Genomic DNA, 18355 nt, shown 5'->3' on the forward strand with positions numbered 1-18355 from the left:
ATATAATATAAAAAAAGTCAACTAATTATTATAACGAGTAAAAATTTATCACCTATTAACGAGTGGAAATATATACGATTGATGACTAATGGATGCCAAGAATGACATCCGGTAAAGTGCCCACGATTGCAGCAATATGAGGCATCCGCCTATGTCAACCATAGAAGGATCTGTCGTCCGACAAAGTTCGCGATACAGCATGGCTAAAACTGCAGACCCCCAACTGTATGAACGAGTGTTATGCAAATTGGATAATAGGGGTAAGTACATCAAGTAGACCTTAGTGCCGTTTGCATCTAGCATGAGTACACCCCTATAAGGTGCATAATGTAAGCTCAAACGGCCTGCATCACCTCCCATTCATTAGCAGTACTTGGCAAATGCTCAAAATTGGCCTTTATAGCCATGAAAATCTCAAACTGGAAAATTTCCCCTCACTTGGCGAGCGTCTAAGTAATTCATAGTAAAGGGTAGTCGGCCTAGAGATTGAACTTACACCCGTGACCGCATCCCGTCTATGGGAAGCCCGAGCTGTACTGCAACATCCTCTAGAGTGACGGTACACTCTCCACACGGCAAATGAAATGTGTGGGTCTTCGAACGCCATCGCTCGTCTAAAGCGGAAATCAAGTTGTATCGCGGATCAAAAATCCGAATCAATGCCGCTGATCCGAACCCGGCTAACTCTAAGTATGGTATTAGGCTTTCATCTGGCTGAAACCCTACACTATTAACACGGCTCCTCAATACGCGGTACGGACCCTGACATTATTAAATTAATAAAATAGTTAATACAATATAATTTAATTCAGCAAATAACATGAGTATCAAATAAAAATTTTATTACCATCTCATTAATAGTACTTGATATGTGATTATTATTATTAATCGAAAACCCATTTCTCAAAATCGCAATTAAAAAATGAATTCATTTAATTTGTTTCAAAAATCAATAAATCTTGTTAAATAAATACAAAATCAAATTAAATTAAATTATATAAAAGTTACATTATATAAAAATTAAATGAGTTAACAACAACTATATGATTAAAAAGTCATTATAATTAAACTTTTAATAAAATGATTTTAATTTTTTATAAACTTATATGTTAAACTCACCAAATACTAAACTAAACACAACAATTTATAGCTTAATCCTAAATTACTAATAAATTCAATTTTAAATAATTACAAAACAAAAATTTATAACATAATCCTAAATTACTAACAATTAATAATTACAATATTCATACAAAAGATTACAATATTCCAATATTCATACAAAATTACAAAATTCATACAAAATACTAATCCAAAACTATAAATACGAAATTAATTATAAAATAATTACAATATTCATACAAAATTACAATATTCATACAAAAATTAGAATATTCATACAAAATACTAATCCAAACTATAAACACTAAATATAAATAATTTATAATTAATAATTAATAACAAAAATTCACAATATCTTAATTAAACTCTTTAAATTATAAACAAAATTATTTACTAAAATAATACATTACCTTTTTCTTTCTTTCTTTCTTCTTCTTATTCTTCTCTTCTCCTTTCTCTCTCTCTTTTTTTTTTCTCTACCGTCCATTGCATGCTTCGGGACCATTTACTTATAGGCTAAAAATTATGGTGTTTAAGGGACAACACCATGCTGCTCTTGCAGCCGCGCAGGGGTGGGCAGGAGGCCACCATTGGCCCTTCCCTATGAGGCATTTTTAATGGCGCATTTATTGGCGCCTACCTGACAGGCATCACTCGACCCGACCCGTTGACCGTATTTTGACCCGTATTTTTATTTAAATTTTTTAAAAAAAAATAAAAAAATAAAATTTTATTCAAAAAAATTTAATAGTTTTTTATTCATTGACGCCTCTGAGATAGGTACCAATGAAAAAAGTAACCATCTTCGTAAATAATCTTTCTGACAATCTATTTCAGTACAAAAAATTCTTTTGGCCTATTTATGTAAAAAACCCTGCGTCATTTATCTCCAACTTGGGTGGAGATCCAGGCCATTGCTTCTGGATTGCAATTGACATCGTCATTGGGCAATAAAATGATGAATTCCCTTAGTTCTGGTTTGAATTGGATTAGCCGTGTTCTATACATTCACTTGTATTAAATGATTTTTCTTAATTTAATGAATTGTTTCTTTTTATTGTTTTTTTGTCCTAATAGAGTTAAAGATTGAGTTGATTTGGGTAGCAGATACCTAGTTTAGATAACACTTTAAATTAAAATAAAAAATAAAAAATAATATATGAATACAAGTATAATACCAATTTTTCATCTAAACCGAAATATAAGATTTAAGGATTTTAGAAAAAGAAAATGTAGGTAAAAAGATAACTTGAAGAGAGTGTAAAAATGTGTCTTTCTTTGTAAGTTACTGTACATTACACTCTGCATAAGGTGTCTTGGCTTGGAATAGAAGTGATAGTTCACCAAAAAAAAGACATTGAAGTGAGAAAGTACAAAACCCTTCACTTCACTTTATGATACAAATAAATAATGGGTTCCTTAGTCTTTACTTCTCAAACATAAAGTTTCTAATAATGACATCATTCAAAATAAATAAATGTATAAGATTTCAAACACTTTTGTCAATGATAATGCATTTTTAGGGTACGAATGAAATTTTAATTTTTATAACTTATATCTTTATAACCTTTAAAAGATTAAATTCAATTTTTATAATTTTAGGGAGGATCAAAATGTAATTTTCCTTTATCAAAAACTTTTAAAAATTTAAAGACCTAAATAATAATTTTCTATTTTAGGGAGGCGATAGATTCCACAAGAAGTACCAATGATATATATTTGGTAGAATTTTTAGTTTGGGGAGATTTATAATTATGGTAAATAAACATTATTGTACCAACTAAAAGCATTGACATGGTAAAAGTAAAAACCATGCTAAGATTATTACAATTTAAATTTACTGTCAACGGTATCATTAATTTGTCTCTTAACGTTATCCGAATCTCTATTTTTCAAAATTTTATATTAAAAAAAATGAGGTTTTAGTTAACAAAATAACAAAATTTGCATCATCATGGTATCGAATTATTATTTTTGTTTGACCTTTTTCTGGCAATTTTGATTTTGTTTATTAAGAACACGACCTGGTAGTTGTCTGAAATCCTTCTTTTTTCTCTGCGGTCCGGAAACTACTGCTGGAGCTGAATTTTCTTTTAATTTATGGTAGCCCCACAGAATAACAAACATGTGATAAACTAGACATATAATTTTGTTGAATTCTTTATGAGAATTATGTAGTACTCATAATTCAAAATAAAAATATATTCGATAATAAGAGTTGAATTAGTGGTAAGAAATTAATTATATCCGTAATATTTATCTATAATTTTGACTCTGAATTTAAAAACTCAATTTAATTATAAAAAATCAACCACCTATATCCCCGTCCAACTCAAACCTTAAATGACCTAAAATTGAAAACTCAAGTATTAAGATACTCAAATTTGATTTCTTTAATAGTTCAAACTCACACAACAATGATAAGAATGAATTTCTTTTATCGAACCCGAATAATTTACCATGCTAGTTGTCCATTTCATCTGACCTCACTCCAAAGAAACACTCTGAAGTTTCAAACTATGAATCTCCGTTAGCATGTTCATGACAAGGACTTTTTTAAGCATTCATCGGATAAACATTAAATTTTCATGTCTGATGAAGCTTCCATATCAAACATCTTATTTGCAAAACAATACACTTGTTCATGTCCCAATCTTAGGTAGAAATATGAAGACCAACTTGGCAAAGCTTTGATTCCACTCTTCACCTTTGCTTTTCCCCCCAGAGATAGTTTCCATCAAGGAAAGTAGTTAGTGATGGAAATATATCGATTAAAAAATATTCTTTTTTAAGTCCTTGTACTCTTTTTACATTTGAAATTTAATCCTTTTAATTTTATTTTCATTGCTATAATATTTTAAAATAAAATTCTTTTATTTGGTATAACTAAGAGTAGAGGATTTGGAGCATATTTTAACTAAAATATTTATAAATAAAATCAATAAATTTAAGAAAAAAAATGAGAAAGACAACTCTCCCTCTACCAGAAACTCACCAGTTCCTTTAAAGAAAAACCCTTCTCACCAAACCTAAATAAACTAAATAAATATTTTACATAATTTTTTTTTATTTTTTCGTCTATATTTCCTTTCATTTCTCTCCTTTTCCATCGACTCAAATCAATGCCTTTTTTATTTTCTTTTTCTCATGCAGCAACTTCGTCGTAGTAGTAAGACTCTCCTCACCGAAACGGGAGCCATGAAACACCGCAAAAACAACCATGTCCCCGTATTCATCGTCGTAATCTCCGTCTTCTTGTTTGCCCTTTTCATGTACAACGAGGACGTAAAGTCCATCGCCGAGTTCCCCTTTTTGTCGAGGCCTAAAGCCAGTGAAATAATCCAACACGACGAGCCAAATAAGCCGGTTCAAGAATCTACCAGAATTGAAGAAACAAAGAAGGAAGTAATTACTTCAGTTGATAAGGAGTTGAAATCCATGGCGACGGTGAAAGACGATGATGAAGGAAAAGTAGCTGAAGATAAAGCGGACGACGTACAACAAAAAGTTGAGATACTGCCGGTCGTCGAAGAAGACGATGAAGACGTCGAATTGCCACCGGAAGATTGTGACCTCTTCACTGGAAAATGGGTGTATGATAATGAAACGCACCCTCTGTACAAAGAAGATGAGTGTGAGTTTCTTACGGCGCAAGTAACTTGCGTGAGGAATGGAAGAAAGGATTCTAGGTATCAAAATTGGAGATGGCAGCCCAGGGATTGTAATTTACCCAAGTAAGAACCGCCTTTTTCTTCCTTTGTTGATTTTTTGTCTAATTATAAATTTAGTCATTTACTTGTTTAAAAATTGAGAAGCTAGTCCCTGTAATTTACAGGTAAAAAATGCTGTTAATCTTTGTATTTTAACAAAATTTGATATTTGACCCACTTATAAAGTTAAAAGCCAAGTCCTCTTTCTTTTCCTATTTAAAAATCACAATTCTTTGTCAATTTTTGCTTGTTCACATATGACGTGGCATATGATTCACATGTCAAGTTGACAATTTTCGATAAAAATTAATAAGAGAATTTTAACTTTTAAAATACAAGAATTAAATCTCAAATTTTATAAAAGTATATGACCTACAACAAGTTTTGACCTAATTTATATGTAACTAATTAACAGTTCAAGTTCACGTATTTACTGGGAATTAGACAAATTTATTATAAAGTACAATGATGACCAAATAAAGTAGAGGGACTAGTTTCTCAATTTTTGTAAAGTAGAGGATTTGTTTTGTAATTAAACCTTGATTAATTTTGAAGATGCCGATGATTTTTCTGATAATTTTTTTAAGGTATAAACCGAGATTATTTCTTGAGAAACTGAGGAATAAGAGGCTAATGTTTGTTGGAGATTCATTGAATAGAAACCAATGGGAATCCATGGTTTGTTTGGTTCAATCTGTTGTCCCGCCTGGGAGGAAGAGCTTGAAGAAGTTCGGTTCTCTCTCTATATTTAGAATTGAGGTAAAAATTTTCTCGCTTGCCAAACAGATTATTATATGGGAGAAAGCGGTTTTCATTTGGTATTCTTTAATCACTCTTAATTACAATATTTGTTTAATATATAATTGAAAGTTCATACTTTTGTTTCATTATGATTGAATAATCATTATCAAGATTATCAGGATCCATTGCTTTCTGAATAGTCAAACATTTTTTTTACCAAAAACCAGACATTTTTCTTAGTATTTGCTAACCTAATGGCTGGCCCAAAAAACAAGTTTCTTTCATTGACTTTTCTTTGTCATTGGTAATGAGTGTATCTACAAAGTGGTTAAAAGGTAATTGAAGCTTTGAGATATACCAATTTTATAAAACCAAAAAATAATCTCAACTTAACCCAAAACAACCCTCAAAACAACTCAAACCTAAACTGACCAAAATTCAAAATGATTTCAACTACATCCGATCATGGATCAGGTCATCTGTTTAAACTCGAAGGTTTATTCGGAAAGTGAAAGAGTTTGAGAAAAAATATAGGCCCGAAAAATAGATTTCAACAAAAAACAAGGTTCGTTTTCTAAACGGGTCAGACCTCGAGTAAGATTCTTTTTACTCGAGCCTTGCCCAACCTAGCCCGAATCTGGCTAAAAAAATTTTTCTGTCGTTGTTTTGCTGTCAATTTGATGTTGTTTTGTTGCCATTTTGCTATTATATTACTACTATTTTGTTGTTATCGTTTAGATATTGTATAACTCTTATTTATTATTAATTTTGCTACTATTAGAGGCATATTCTTGTTAAGTTACAAATATCTTAGTGTTATTTAAGTATAAAGACTTTTTTTAATGTATTTTTAATTTGTTGAGAAATATTTATTTAAATATTTGTAGTGTATTTAATGTATTATTTTTAAACAAAATATAAAAATTATTAATACAAGTGGGTTGAGCCAGACTCGGGTTTAGCATTTTTACCTTGATCCGGTCTAATTTAAACATATAATGACTTAATTTGAAAACCCAAACCTCAAGTGCTAATGAACGAAACCTAAAAGGATCCGAACTAAAAAATATCTCAACACTACACCATCCAAAACCCAAAATTAATCCCAACCAAAATAATCTAAAAATTTTAAAACTCTAACTAATCTAATCTGAAATATTCAACCAACCCAAACATTGGCGTACCGTGTTCATGTTTACGAGTTTTTTAAAACTTTTCTTATTGCAGGATTACAATGCGACAGTGGAGTTTTATTGGGCCCCATTTTTGGTGCAATCAAACGCAGATAACCCAGACATGCACGCCATCTTGGACCGAATAATCATGCCTGGATCAATCAAGAAACATGGCAAGCACTGGAAAAACGTTGATTATTTGGTCTTCAACACTTACATATGGTGGATGAACACTGTCACTATGAAAGTCTTGTAAGTAGTCAGAAACATAACATTTCGGTTTCATCAGATCCAATTTATGTTCTGATGTTTGAGGGATATTGGTGTGTAGACGAGGATCCTTCGATCGAGGCGACACCGAATACGATGAGATTGAACGGCCGATAGCATATAAGAAAGTGTTGACCACATGGTCTAAATGGGTTAATAAGAATGTAAATCCAAATCGAACCACTGTCTTCCTCAACAGCATGTCTCCTCTTCATATCAGGTAATAAATCTCTTTCCATCTCCCCCCCCCCCTTTTTTAATTTTCCAATAACTATATTAAAGTAGAATTGTTAATTTAATGGGTTGGGTTGATTTCAGATTAAGTTAATTTAAGTCACGTTAAAATCATTTTAGATTCAAATAATTTCAAGTCTGAGTTGGTTTAAGTTCGATCATTTAGGGTTTAGGTTTCAAATCAAATCATTTCGAGTTTGGGTCATATTAATTTTTGGTCATTTCGAATTCAAGTAGTTGATTTTTATTATCAAACTGGGTTAGGTTGAATTATCAAATTTAAGTCATGACAGGTTCTATATTCAAATTTATAGGAGTTTAATATTAAATCACGAATATTTTCATTGTAAATCCATTCTAATCAGTAAATCAAAACTCAACTAATCAATATGAATTTAGTTATTTAAAAATAGTAATTTAATAAATTCGGGTTTAATTATAATAGCCTTGCTACAATTTCTTTTTGTCTAGAAATTGAGTCAAACAATAATTTTGTATGAATTATGAGTAGATATAACTACCTTCACCGAAAAAAGATACCCTAATCTTTTTTAAGATATTAAAATAAATGAAAGAATCCCAAGTAGTAAATTGCAAATAATTTGAGTGAAGTCAATAGAAACAACACCTTATCTAACTTATTCTTCGCCACCATGCATTTATAGAGATTCCTCCTAATTTGTATGCACATCCTGGAACTTAATTAGATGTTTTCATTGTCATTAGCTGCCATAGTTGTCGGAATTTAGCATCCAAAATTAGGTGATCCCCAGTAGTTAGACAGTAGGCCTATGACCTTTCAACTATTCCCTTGTTTATTATTAGTATACTGAGCCCCTGGGTCTAGTTTGGGTGAAGAAAATAAACAGAATAACAAATGGGGCCATGCTCCAATCAACTCTGATTCAAAAATAGGTTAAAAATTGAAATGATTTAATTAAAACTTTTTATTTCTTAGTTTTGAATGACTCGAATCTAAAATAAAATTTGATATGAACTCAAATTTGATCCTAATTGATTTGACGATTAAAAGTTAAGAATTTGAACTCATTAAATCTGAAACTAAATTGACCCAAACTCAAATTAATCAAAATATAAAAAGTGAATCAAAATAATTTGTACTTTAAGTTACTAGAACTTAAAATGACCGTTTAAAAATTTAAAACCTCAAACATGAATGATCCGATATCAAGATTACATGAATCTAAAGTAACCCGAATTAAAACGATCCAAATCTATAATTAATCCAAACTTAAATCAAAATTATTTCAAATTTTCAAAATCCAATCTCAATCCAAAACCAAACATAACCCACCAATTCATTCGTCTATTCAAGACCAAACAAAATCTAATCATTTTTGTTTTAGTTTTTTTCTTTCTATTATTATTCTAAGGCTTACATAAATTTGAACCTAACAATGTCTGCAGGAGCTTGGACTGGAACAACCCAGATGGGATCAAGTGTGCCCTTGAGACAACCCCAATCCTCAACCAGTCAATGCACCTAAACGTGGGCACAGACCGTCGGCTCTATGTGGTTGCCAAAAACATTACTCAAAACACGAAAATCCCAGTCCATTTTATTGACATTACGACTCTTTCGGAATACAGAAAAGATGCACACACTGCAATTCACACTATTCGACAAGGTAAAATACTAACCCCTGAACAAAAGGCTGACCCGGCTATATATGCTGATTGTATCCATTGGTGCCTTCCCGGGTTACCGGACACATGGAACGAGTTTCTTTATACACGTATCATATCTCGCTCATGACACGTACACATAGATCGCATTGTTTTCTCTTTAAAATTGGAAGTTTCTTGTAATTTTCTCTCCATTATTTGATCGATGTAGCTTCGTATAGGGTATGGTTTTTAATTTCTTTGGTTGATTTAATGTCAAATTTCATCACTCCTAAGCCAATGCACAAATTTGTAGATTAATGCATATGTTGGAAACTTTGAATATGGAAACAAGGTTTCCTACCTTTCCCCTTTTGCTAATTTTTATCAAATCTTTGCTTTCTTCCATTTTTTTTTCTCTTTAAATTACTCAAACCACCCATATCAAATAAATAACTAAATCATATATTGATCTTAAATACAAATATTAAGGTAAAGATGAACAAATGCCATTAACTAAAACCGTCAAAATATGTCATCAATTTTTATACTTGAATGAAGTGTAAAGTTTCATTTTTATCATTAATATTTTCAATGTAATAATATAATCACGAAGCAAATAATATAATAAGTCAATTTTAACGAAAATCGAGAATTGGACTATAATTTTAACAATGTCAATTTGACCAGTTTGTTATAAGGAGAAAACTTTAAAAAAGCAATGAAGATGAGATGACCCTCTTGGATTCTTAGAAATCTTTATGATAGCAGGTGGGTCAGCAATCAAATTAACAGTAAACAAGTTAAAATGTCCATTAATCTCGCATACCTTTACTTTAATTTTGGATTTGCAAATTATATTAGATCACTAAGATGACTGCAATTACACACTCTGTTGACAGATCACCGATATTAATCCATGAATAGCATTATAATGTAACTTGTTAAGAACTAAGCCCAACGGGGATGTAGCTCAGATGGTAGAGCGCTCGCTTAGCATGCGAGAGGTACGGGGATCGATACCCCGCATCTCCATTTTTAAATTTTTTGGCTTAATTATCATTTAGTCTCTTTACTACTTTGAGATTTGGTCCCTTGGTCCTTATATTATATTTAACCAATAATGGTTAGCCCAAAAAGAAAGCTACTGTGGTTGCAGTCAAAGCATTGGCTTGAAATTGCAGCTTTTCTTTTTTACCTAACGCAACATTGATTTTCAAGAATCGAAATTGTAATAAAACCAGGCACGTGATGCTGCTGGATTTTCATACCAGTGTAGGCACGGCTGTATAATTTGTGGTATGCTATGGGAAGCAATATGTGAATGAATGATGCTAACTAAGCAAACAAAGAAAGACAGTTTCTTTGTGGCAAAGGACACGAATGCCATACAAAAGACCCATACCACATGTTCCAGGGATTGCATGCCATAAAGTACAAAACTCATAAATAACGTGGCTCTTGTTTACTGTCTCCAAGAAATTTGACAGAAAAGGCAAGATAGAGATGGCTTAAAAGATTGGCTCAGCATTACTCTTATATTCCATAGGTATTGAAAGGTCAAATTCCATAAAAGATGCCTACCCATTTTTTTTGAAGATTTAATCTCTCTATTAAATTTAGTCTTTTCCAGTACCATACTTTTCCTAATGTGTATTTTCAATCATGAAGTCATTTTTTTCCCCATTAGTTATATTGATTAATTTGACGTGATTTATTTTTTAAACATGTAATGATGTTACATTTAAATTGCTCATGTAATAAGTAAGTACAATTTTACAATTTAATTCATATGTCTTAAATATGTTCTCGCCATATTTAAGTTTGTATTTAATGACCACGCTAATGGAAGATCCTAATTGATATGATGTTGATACCGATACTTTGAAAACTTAATTATAACATTTTGAAGTTTAGAAACTAAATCAGAATTAATCTCATAGTTTAACGACTTACCGTGGAATTAACCCAAAAATTATATAGTTATTATAATCTGTATTCAAGTTAAAGTAAAACGGTCAAAACATACTAACTTTAGGCTTTGAAAAGCTGCATATATATATATATAATCAACATATCCTGAATGATCTCAGTTTTTCCTTGTCAGACATGAAGATTGTAGTTAGAAACTAATCAAAAACAAAAAGTGGGAAAAAGGAAAAATCTCACTTTTGCAGATACCTAAAAACCAGCAGCTAGTTGAAGTTAACTGCTTCAGGTTAAGCCTTGTCTTAGTGTTTGTTTGTCTGTTTTCATATCTTCAAGCTATGAAGCACAGCTGCAGCAGCAATATTATCAGCCATAAAAGCAAAAGCTATCACGTAATTCTTCTAGTTTCACTGATATTGATACTTTTGTTCAAACGGTTTATCTACAATGGAGATTTTAGGCTGTTAGCAAGGTCTAATGTGTTGTTTAGACCCATAGGAATCATTGAGGAAGCTGACGATGAAGATAGGGTCAAGCTACCACCAAAGGGTTGTGATATTTTCACTGGGAATTGGGTTTTTGATAATAAGACCCACCCTTTGTATAAAGAAGATGAATGTGAGTTCCTCTCACAGCAAGTGACTTGCATCAGAAATGGAAGACAAGACTCTCTTTATCAGAGCTGGAGATGGCAACCCAGGGATTGTTCTTTGCCCAAGTAAGTTATAAGTATCACTTCAATTCGAGTCTCATCAATAACCTGATTTGATTAGTGATTTGTAAGCGGCGGTTATTTTGGTATATGGTAAAGGTTCAAACCAAGATTGATGCTTGAAAAACTGAGAGGAAAGAGGGTTATGTTTGTGGGGGATTCATTGAATAGGAACCAGTGGGAATCCATGGTTTGTTTGCTTCAATCCTCAATTTCTCCAGGGAAGAAGAGCCTCAAAATGTCAGATTCTCTGGTTATCTTCACCATTGAGGTATGTTTCTTCCTTAATCTCTGGTTTCATTGAAGCATATAACTTTTCTAATCTCTAAAACCTGTTGAAGAAATCTTGAAGGGTTTTTCCATTAAAGTTGCAGACAACATTGTTTTAATTACTCCATTGTTGAAATAATAGCATGTCTTGGAAGCTCTTTTTGATATGCAATTACATGAAAAGATGTGCATATTATAGAATATGGGGATAATGGAAAATTACTCATTAAAATTGTTTCTAATCAGGGGAAGCCAAAATTTGTTTTAGGGGTTAAAATAGAATTATAAATTTTTACGGGTTAAAAGTATAATTTTATTATTGCATTAAGATCATTTTGGGCTGCCCCTGGTCCAAGAATCTCTAAATCAGTTCAAAGATTTCTTGAATGGTCTTCCATTGTAGTTGCAGATAACTTGTCCCCACTACTGCATTGATGAAATGGTAGAAAAGTTTTGGTCAATTTGTGATTTGATCCTTTTACTATGATAAAACTTGATATTTAATTTTTTTTACTTTAATTTAACAAAATGTAATCCCTAATTTTATAATTTTGTTTGCTAGTCTAAATAGTTAACAATGTTAGCTATTCCGAATAAAATATTCATTTAATTTTTGGTGAAAACACCCTTTCAAACTTATTATGTAGACATGGATTGTGTGTTGGAAGTATTTTTAAATAAGAAAATCTAAATTTAACATTTTAATTGGAATAATTAGCTATTTTACGCTATTATAAGATTATGAGGACCAAATTGTGAAAAATAAAATAAAATGATTAAATCTTAAACTTAGACATAATAGAGGATAAAATCAAATTTTAACCAAGTTTGTTTACATGCAATTATATGAAAAGGTGTGCATATTAAAGAAATGGGATAACGAAAATGACTCATATAATTGGTTCCAATTACTTAATGAATTGAAAATTTAAAGCTAACCCACGCTCCATTTTCCTTTATTGTTGAACAACCATAAGCTATTTTAGAGTCTAATTATGAATTCCATCCCCTACTTCAGTAAAATTAAGAAATTAATCCTTCTACTTTAATTTGTCAGAATTCATCCTTGTATTTTACAAAATTAAATTTGGTAAACGCATTAACTTATTAATGTTTGCTAAATTGTTGAAATGTATATTTTCAAGTCCGTAATTTAACAAAAAATGTTTAATAATGTTAACCAATTAAACTAACATCTTAACTTTTATAAATTACGAGGACCAAATTACGAAAAATCAAAGTAAAGAGACTAACTTTCAGATTTTGTGAAGGAATGAAATTCATAATTTTAGCTGGTGATTTGACAAGCATTTCTTGAATGCTAGCATAGGAGTATAATACCACAGTAGAGTTCTACTGGGCACCATTTTTGGTTGAATCCAATTCAGATAATCCATGGAGACACACCATAAAAGATCGTATAATCATGCCTGAATCAATCAAAAATGGTGGAAACGATTGGAAGGGTGTCGATTACTTGATTTTCAACACTTATATTTGGTGGATGGACACTGGATATATCAAAGTCTTGTAAGTATGTGAACTGCAATGGAGCTTAATTATCTGCATGAGAATTTATCCATGAAGTTAATTAGTACATTCCATTGTGATGTTTTATTCGGAACAGACGAGGATCGTTCAATGCAGACCCGATCGAGTACGACGAAATCGAGCGGCCTGTAGCGTTTCGGAAAGTTTTGAAGACATGGGCTAAGTGGATTGAAGAAAATGTTGATCCCAAGTTCACTTCAGTCTACTTCATGAGCATGTCCCCTCTTCATATCAAGTTATAAACACTAAACTTCCTTTTTACATAATATGTCGTCCCATTGTTCTATCACTTGAATGATATAAATAGCTTCTGCCTCATGAAACAGGAGTTCGGATTGGAACAATTCCGATGGAATCCGATGTGCTAAAGAAACGCTTCCAGTGACGAACGTGTTTAAGCCACCGAATGTTGGCACGGACCATAGGCTATTTCGGATGGTAGCTAATGTGACCGAATCCATGAAAGTACCGGTCTTCTTCCTCGACATTACGACCCTCTCTGAGTATCGGAAAGATGCGCATGCATCAGTTTATACCACGAGGCAAGGCAAATTGATGACACCGGAACAACAGGCCGATCCGGCCACATATGCAGACTGCATCCATTGGTGCTTACCTGGGTTACCTGATACATGGAATGAGCTCCTCTTTGCGCACATTATTTTACATTCATGACCACATATAATCTCTCTGTTTTTTTCTTTGAAATATTGATGAACTTCTTCAAATTGGAATTGAATTTGAATGACATTTTTTAACAAGAATGACATTTGTTCTTAAATTAATAAGTTTTATTTTTTTTTTTAAATTTTGGTTTTGGTCTTTCTGAAATTTATGATTTAATCATTTTACTTTATTTTCCATAACTTGATCCCTCAATTTTTATAATGTGATCGATTAATCCAGATAATTAATACTATTAATTATTCAAATTAAAATATTAATATAGGTTCATCCTTCCAACATAAAAAATCATTTCAATATGATGAGTTGGTAGGATATTTTAAGAGAGAAAATCCATGTCAACACTTTAATAGAATTAAATAATAATGTTAACTATTTTAACATGCTAATAACATTAATTATATATATAAAAAATTAAGTTAAATTAAAATATATTGAAGCGATATCAACAAGTGTTGTGTGTAATGATACGGCACATTGTATTCTCAAGGAGAGAACACAAGTTCAAACCTTGAAGATAACATTGTTAGGTGAGGCAACTTTAAATCCCGAACATAAATTCTAAAATAAACATAGAAGATACCAGAATGAACAAGATTACATTTAATAATTACAAATCCTTAATTATAAACGTACCAGTCATGCCATCTCATTCCTTTCATTCACATTCATTTTACCAAATCAACAACCATTTTTGTAAGGCATGAACCAAATAACCAAAAGCACTCATATGGGCATACATGAGCCAAATTACTACTATATACACATCAATAAACCTTACTTAAATAAAGTTTAAAACAACACCATTAAACTCAAACTCCTAATACAAGTCACTTATAAGCTAAGTCAAAATAATCATAGGTTATACTGAATTGTTGAACAGATAGTGTGACGCTCGTCTTGAACTTCCAACCGACGTAAACTTTCGATGATCAATAAGAAAACAAATACAACGGATGTAAGCAAATCTTTGCTTAGTGAGTTTGTATTAAACTTTAACTTCAACTTACCATAAAGGTTATAACTTAAACATTTTACAATTAAATTCATAAGCAAGGTCCTGAGTTCATTATTAACCTATACATATCACAAGTCTCACAAAATTAGCGAGTTCATATATACAAAACTTATAACTTTATCATCTCATAAAACACATACAAGTAAACATATTTGATATATTATTCATTCAACATCTAATCATTTAACATTCCACATTTCCATTCCAAATGTTCATTTCAAATATCTTCTTTTACATATCTATCCATATAAACATTCGTATAAACACTTCATATAATTATTTCGATATAACCGATTCATATAGTCATTTCAAAGTGTTAAACTTAACACAACATGATTCAACAATTCCAAATCAGTAACCATCTAAACATACACACATATTCAGAGTTCATAATTTGTTTACTTCAAAGAAACAATTCCATATCAAATAACATTTATTCTTCCTATGGATCTTTATAAAAGTATTCAATACATAAGTCTGGAATCAGATGACGCTAGTTTGAGCTAATCAGATACAGAGTAAGTGTGTCAGATTACTTGTTTGGGCTAAACCAACGACAACACAGAAAAATAGCTTGCCCAGGGCTATGTATACATGTAAGGTTGCCAGTCCAGGCTAAATCCGAGTCACATGTATATTTGAGTCCGCAACACATGCAAGAGCTCAGTCCATAACAGAAATTCAGTCAAAAGTCTCATGTATGAAACTTTTACTCAATCCATTTAAATCATTTCAGAAATTTAGTATATTAAAAAAATATCATTAATGGCATTTAATAATGAATTATAACAAAAAATAACCGTATGAACTTATCTGGGCTAAATTGCAGAGATAGCAAAAGTTCAAGGGCTAATCAGCAACTTTCCTTTTTCCTACGTTATCTACTTGTTCTTGATCTATAAAATAGTTTATTTCAATTTATTAGCTTTAATTTCATATAACATTCAATTTAGTACATATTCCTTCTTATTTACAATTTTTTCACAATTTACCCCAAACTTTTACATTTTATTCAATTTAATCCCTAATATTAAAACAAGTCAATTTTCACAATTACCTCATGTTCCTGTTTTTGCCGAACATTCAACCCTATATAAACAGCCCTAAAATTTGAAATTTTCAATAAACTCCTAATTTCACATTTTATCTATTTAATCCTTAAACTCAAAATTACTAAAAAAACACTTTACAATTTAATCATATCTTACAACAAAGCTTCCAACAAAACCAATTAACATAAAAAAAAAAATCAAAATCATCAATGGTAAATTTCTAAACATTTGGAAAGTTCACAAATTAATCCCTGAGCTAGAGGTGGCCGCCCGACCCGACGGCCCACCCGAAATATGGGAGGGTTCGGGTAAAAATATAAGCCCGAAATATGGGGTTGGGCAAAAAAAGAGACCCGTTTAGAAAATGGGCCAGGCCTCGGGCACTACTTTTTTGGCTCGGGCCTGGCCCGGCTCGGCCCGAATATAATAAATATATATTTTTATTTTTTTAATTTTAAAATATTTTTAAAATACTTTTTTTTTATTTTTTATTTTTAAAATAAATTTTTAGTGTTTATTAAAAAATGGGCCGGGCCTGGCAGGGCTCGGGCTTAGGAATTTTTTTGGGCCAGGCTTAGACAAAATTTCAGGTCCATATTTCGGGCCGGGCCCTGGCCAAGGACGCGGGCCAAAATTTTTTCTTGGCCCGGCCCGGCCCATGAGCACTTCTACCCTGAGCTAGATAGATTTCATTACAGAAACAATCTTAAAAACATAAAAATTACGAGAAACAGACAAAATAACACTTACATGCATAGACTTTTGTTTAGCTGAGACGTAAGCTTCTCAAATGGAGTTTCTTCCTTCTATTTTCAATGAAGAAACAAAGTAAAGATGATACTTACCTATTTTGCTTTTGTTTTATTATTTTAGTACTTAAACATTAATTTAATAAAACATTTCAGATAAACTTAAGAAATCAACCACATTACCGTCTTCTATTATCAATTATGGATAATTTGTCATATTAAATCATCCTTTTTTTTAATTTATACAAATGGACACTTAAATATTAATAAAAATGATTTTTATATTTTTATGATTTAGTCCTTTTTCTTTAATTAACTAGCCAATCAATAAAATTTTCGAACCATAACTTCACATACCAATATAATAACTCATTTACGAGCTCAGTTTATAGAAACGAGGTTCCGATACCTTATTTTCAGAAACCATTTGACTTTTAGGACACACCACTTAACTCTTTGTTCAATTAGCAAATTTTAATCAAATCAAAATTCATTATAAACTATATTAGACCCATATAAAAAAATAAAAATTATGGACTCATTAGTCAAATTTATGGTTCCGAAACCATTATTTTCGACACCACTAAAAAAACATGTTATTACGCTATAAATAGGCCTTTTGGAAACCCTAGACAGTTTAGAATAAGAACAACAAAATTAAGATTGGGGAAAACTTTATATTTCGAGGTTAATTTGTTTCTCCATATTGTACTGTCGGTTCAATTTTTACCGTTTTAGTAAAATTTTCTTTACTTGTGATTTTTATCCTCTTCGGAGGATTTTTCTACATGAATATTTGTGCCCAATTTTCTCGATTCTTATTCTTGTTCATTGCATAATTCGGGTTCGAACCAACAATTTGAATATTGGGTAACATTAGCGAAAAAAAATTTCTAAGTTGGAATATAGTGAAACAAAAAATATAAATACAATATTAGGTGGAGATTAAGGGAAGACAATATTTGAATTCATATTTTTCGAGAGTTCTTACCACGATTGGTAAAATTTCCTTTCAAATAGAACCAAAGTTGATTAGAGTTGTCATAATCAAAAGATAAAGGTCAAAGAAAAATCTAATGAATTTCCTTTTGGTCATAGTAAGTAAGAGTTGGTAAAATTTCCTTCCCAATAGACTTTTTAATACGCGGTTTGATTTAGAAAAAAAATATATATTTATTATATAAACGAAATTCTGGTTGAATCGTGGTAGCTTGAGCTCAAAAAATCCTTGATCAAGCTGGTAGGCCACTCAATGCATTAACACGTTTATTGAGAAATAAACATGTCTATAAGTCAAGGTCAGTCAAGGCATAATTTTAAAAAATATTCCAAGCCTATGGTTGAATTTGGCCCAATCTCTATTAACTCTTTAATAAAATATTAAAAAGGGAATTGTTGTGACCTTAAAACTATACTATTTTTCTTATTTTAGTTATTGATGTTTTTTAATGTTTTAGCAATGATGTCATCGTTTCAAAAACCTTACAAATCTTTAAATATATATATAAAAAA

At 31.2% G+C, this 18355-nt stretch overlaps 2 protein-coding genes and 1 non-coding gene across 3 annotated transcripts; all 3 read left to right on the plus strand.

The window, feature by feature from the left end:
* Positions 1–4181: 4181 nt before the first annotated feature.
* LOC105780935 (xylan O-acetyltransferase 1) lies at positions 4182–9286 on the plus strand. The gene is made up of 5 exons (XM_012605475.2): positions 4182–4856; positions 5420–5591; positions 6801–7000; positions 7080–7238; positions 8681–9286. Exons 1-5 carry the CDS (start codon positions 4270–4272, stop codon positions 9027–9029), a joined length of 1467 nt encoding a protein of 488 aa, XP_012460929.1. The 5' UTR covers positions 4182–4269; the 3' UTR covers positions 9030–9286.
* Positions 9287–9840: 554 nt separating this feature from the next.
* Positions 9841–9913, plus strand: TRNAA-AGC (transfer RNA alanine (anticodon AGC)). Its single transcript has one exon. It is a non-coding gene; the product is annotated as a tRNA-Ala (tRNA).
* A 1041-nt stretch (positions 9914–10954) lies between these two features.
* On the plus strand, positions 10955–14134 carry LOC105781031 (xylan O-acetyltransferase 1). The gene is made up of 5 exons (XM_012605600.2): positions 10955–11525; positions 11619–11790; positions 13120–13319; positions 13417–13575; positions 13667–14134. The coding sequence occupies exons 1-5, from the start codon at positions 11146–11148 to the stop codon at positions 14013–14015; spliced, it is 1260 nt and encodes a 419-aa protein (XP_012461054.1). The 5' UTR covers positions 10955–11145; the 3' UTR covers positions 14016–14134.
* Positions 14135–18355: the final 4221 nt, after the last annotated feature.

This window comes from Gossypium raimondii, chromosome 4 (genome assembly GCF_025698545.1).
Source record: "Gossypium raimondii isolate GPD5lz chromosome 4, ASM2569854v1, whole genome shotgun sequence".
In the NCBI taxonomy this organism is placed as follows: domain Eukaryota; kingdom Viridiplantae; phylum Streptophyta; class Magnoliopsida; order Malvales; family Malvaceae; genus Gossypium; species Gossypium raimondii.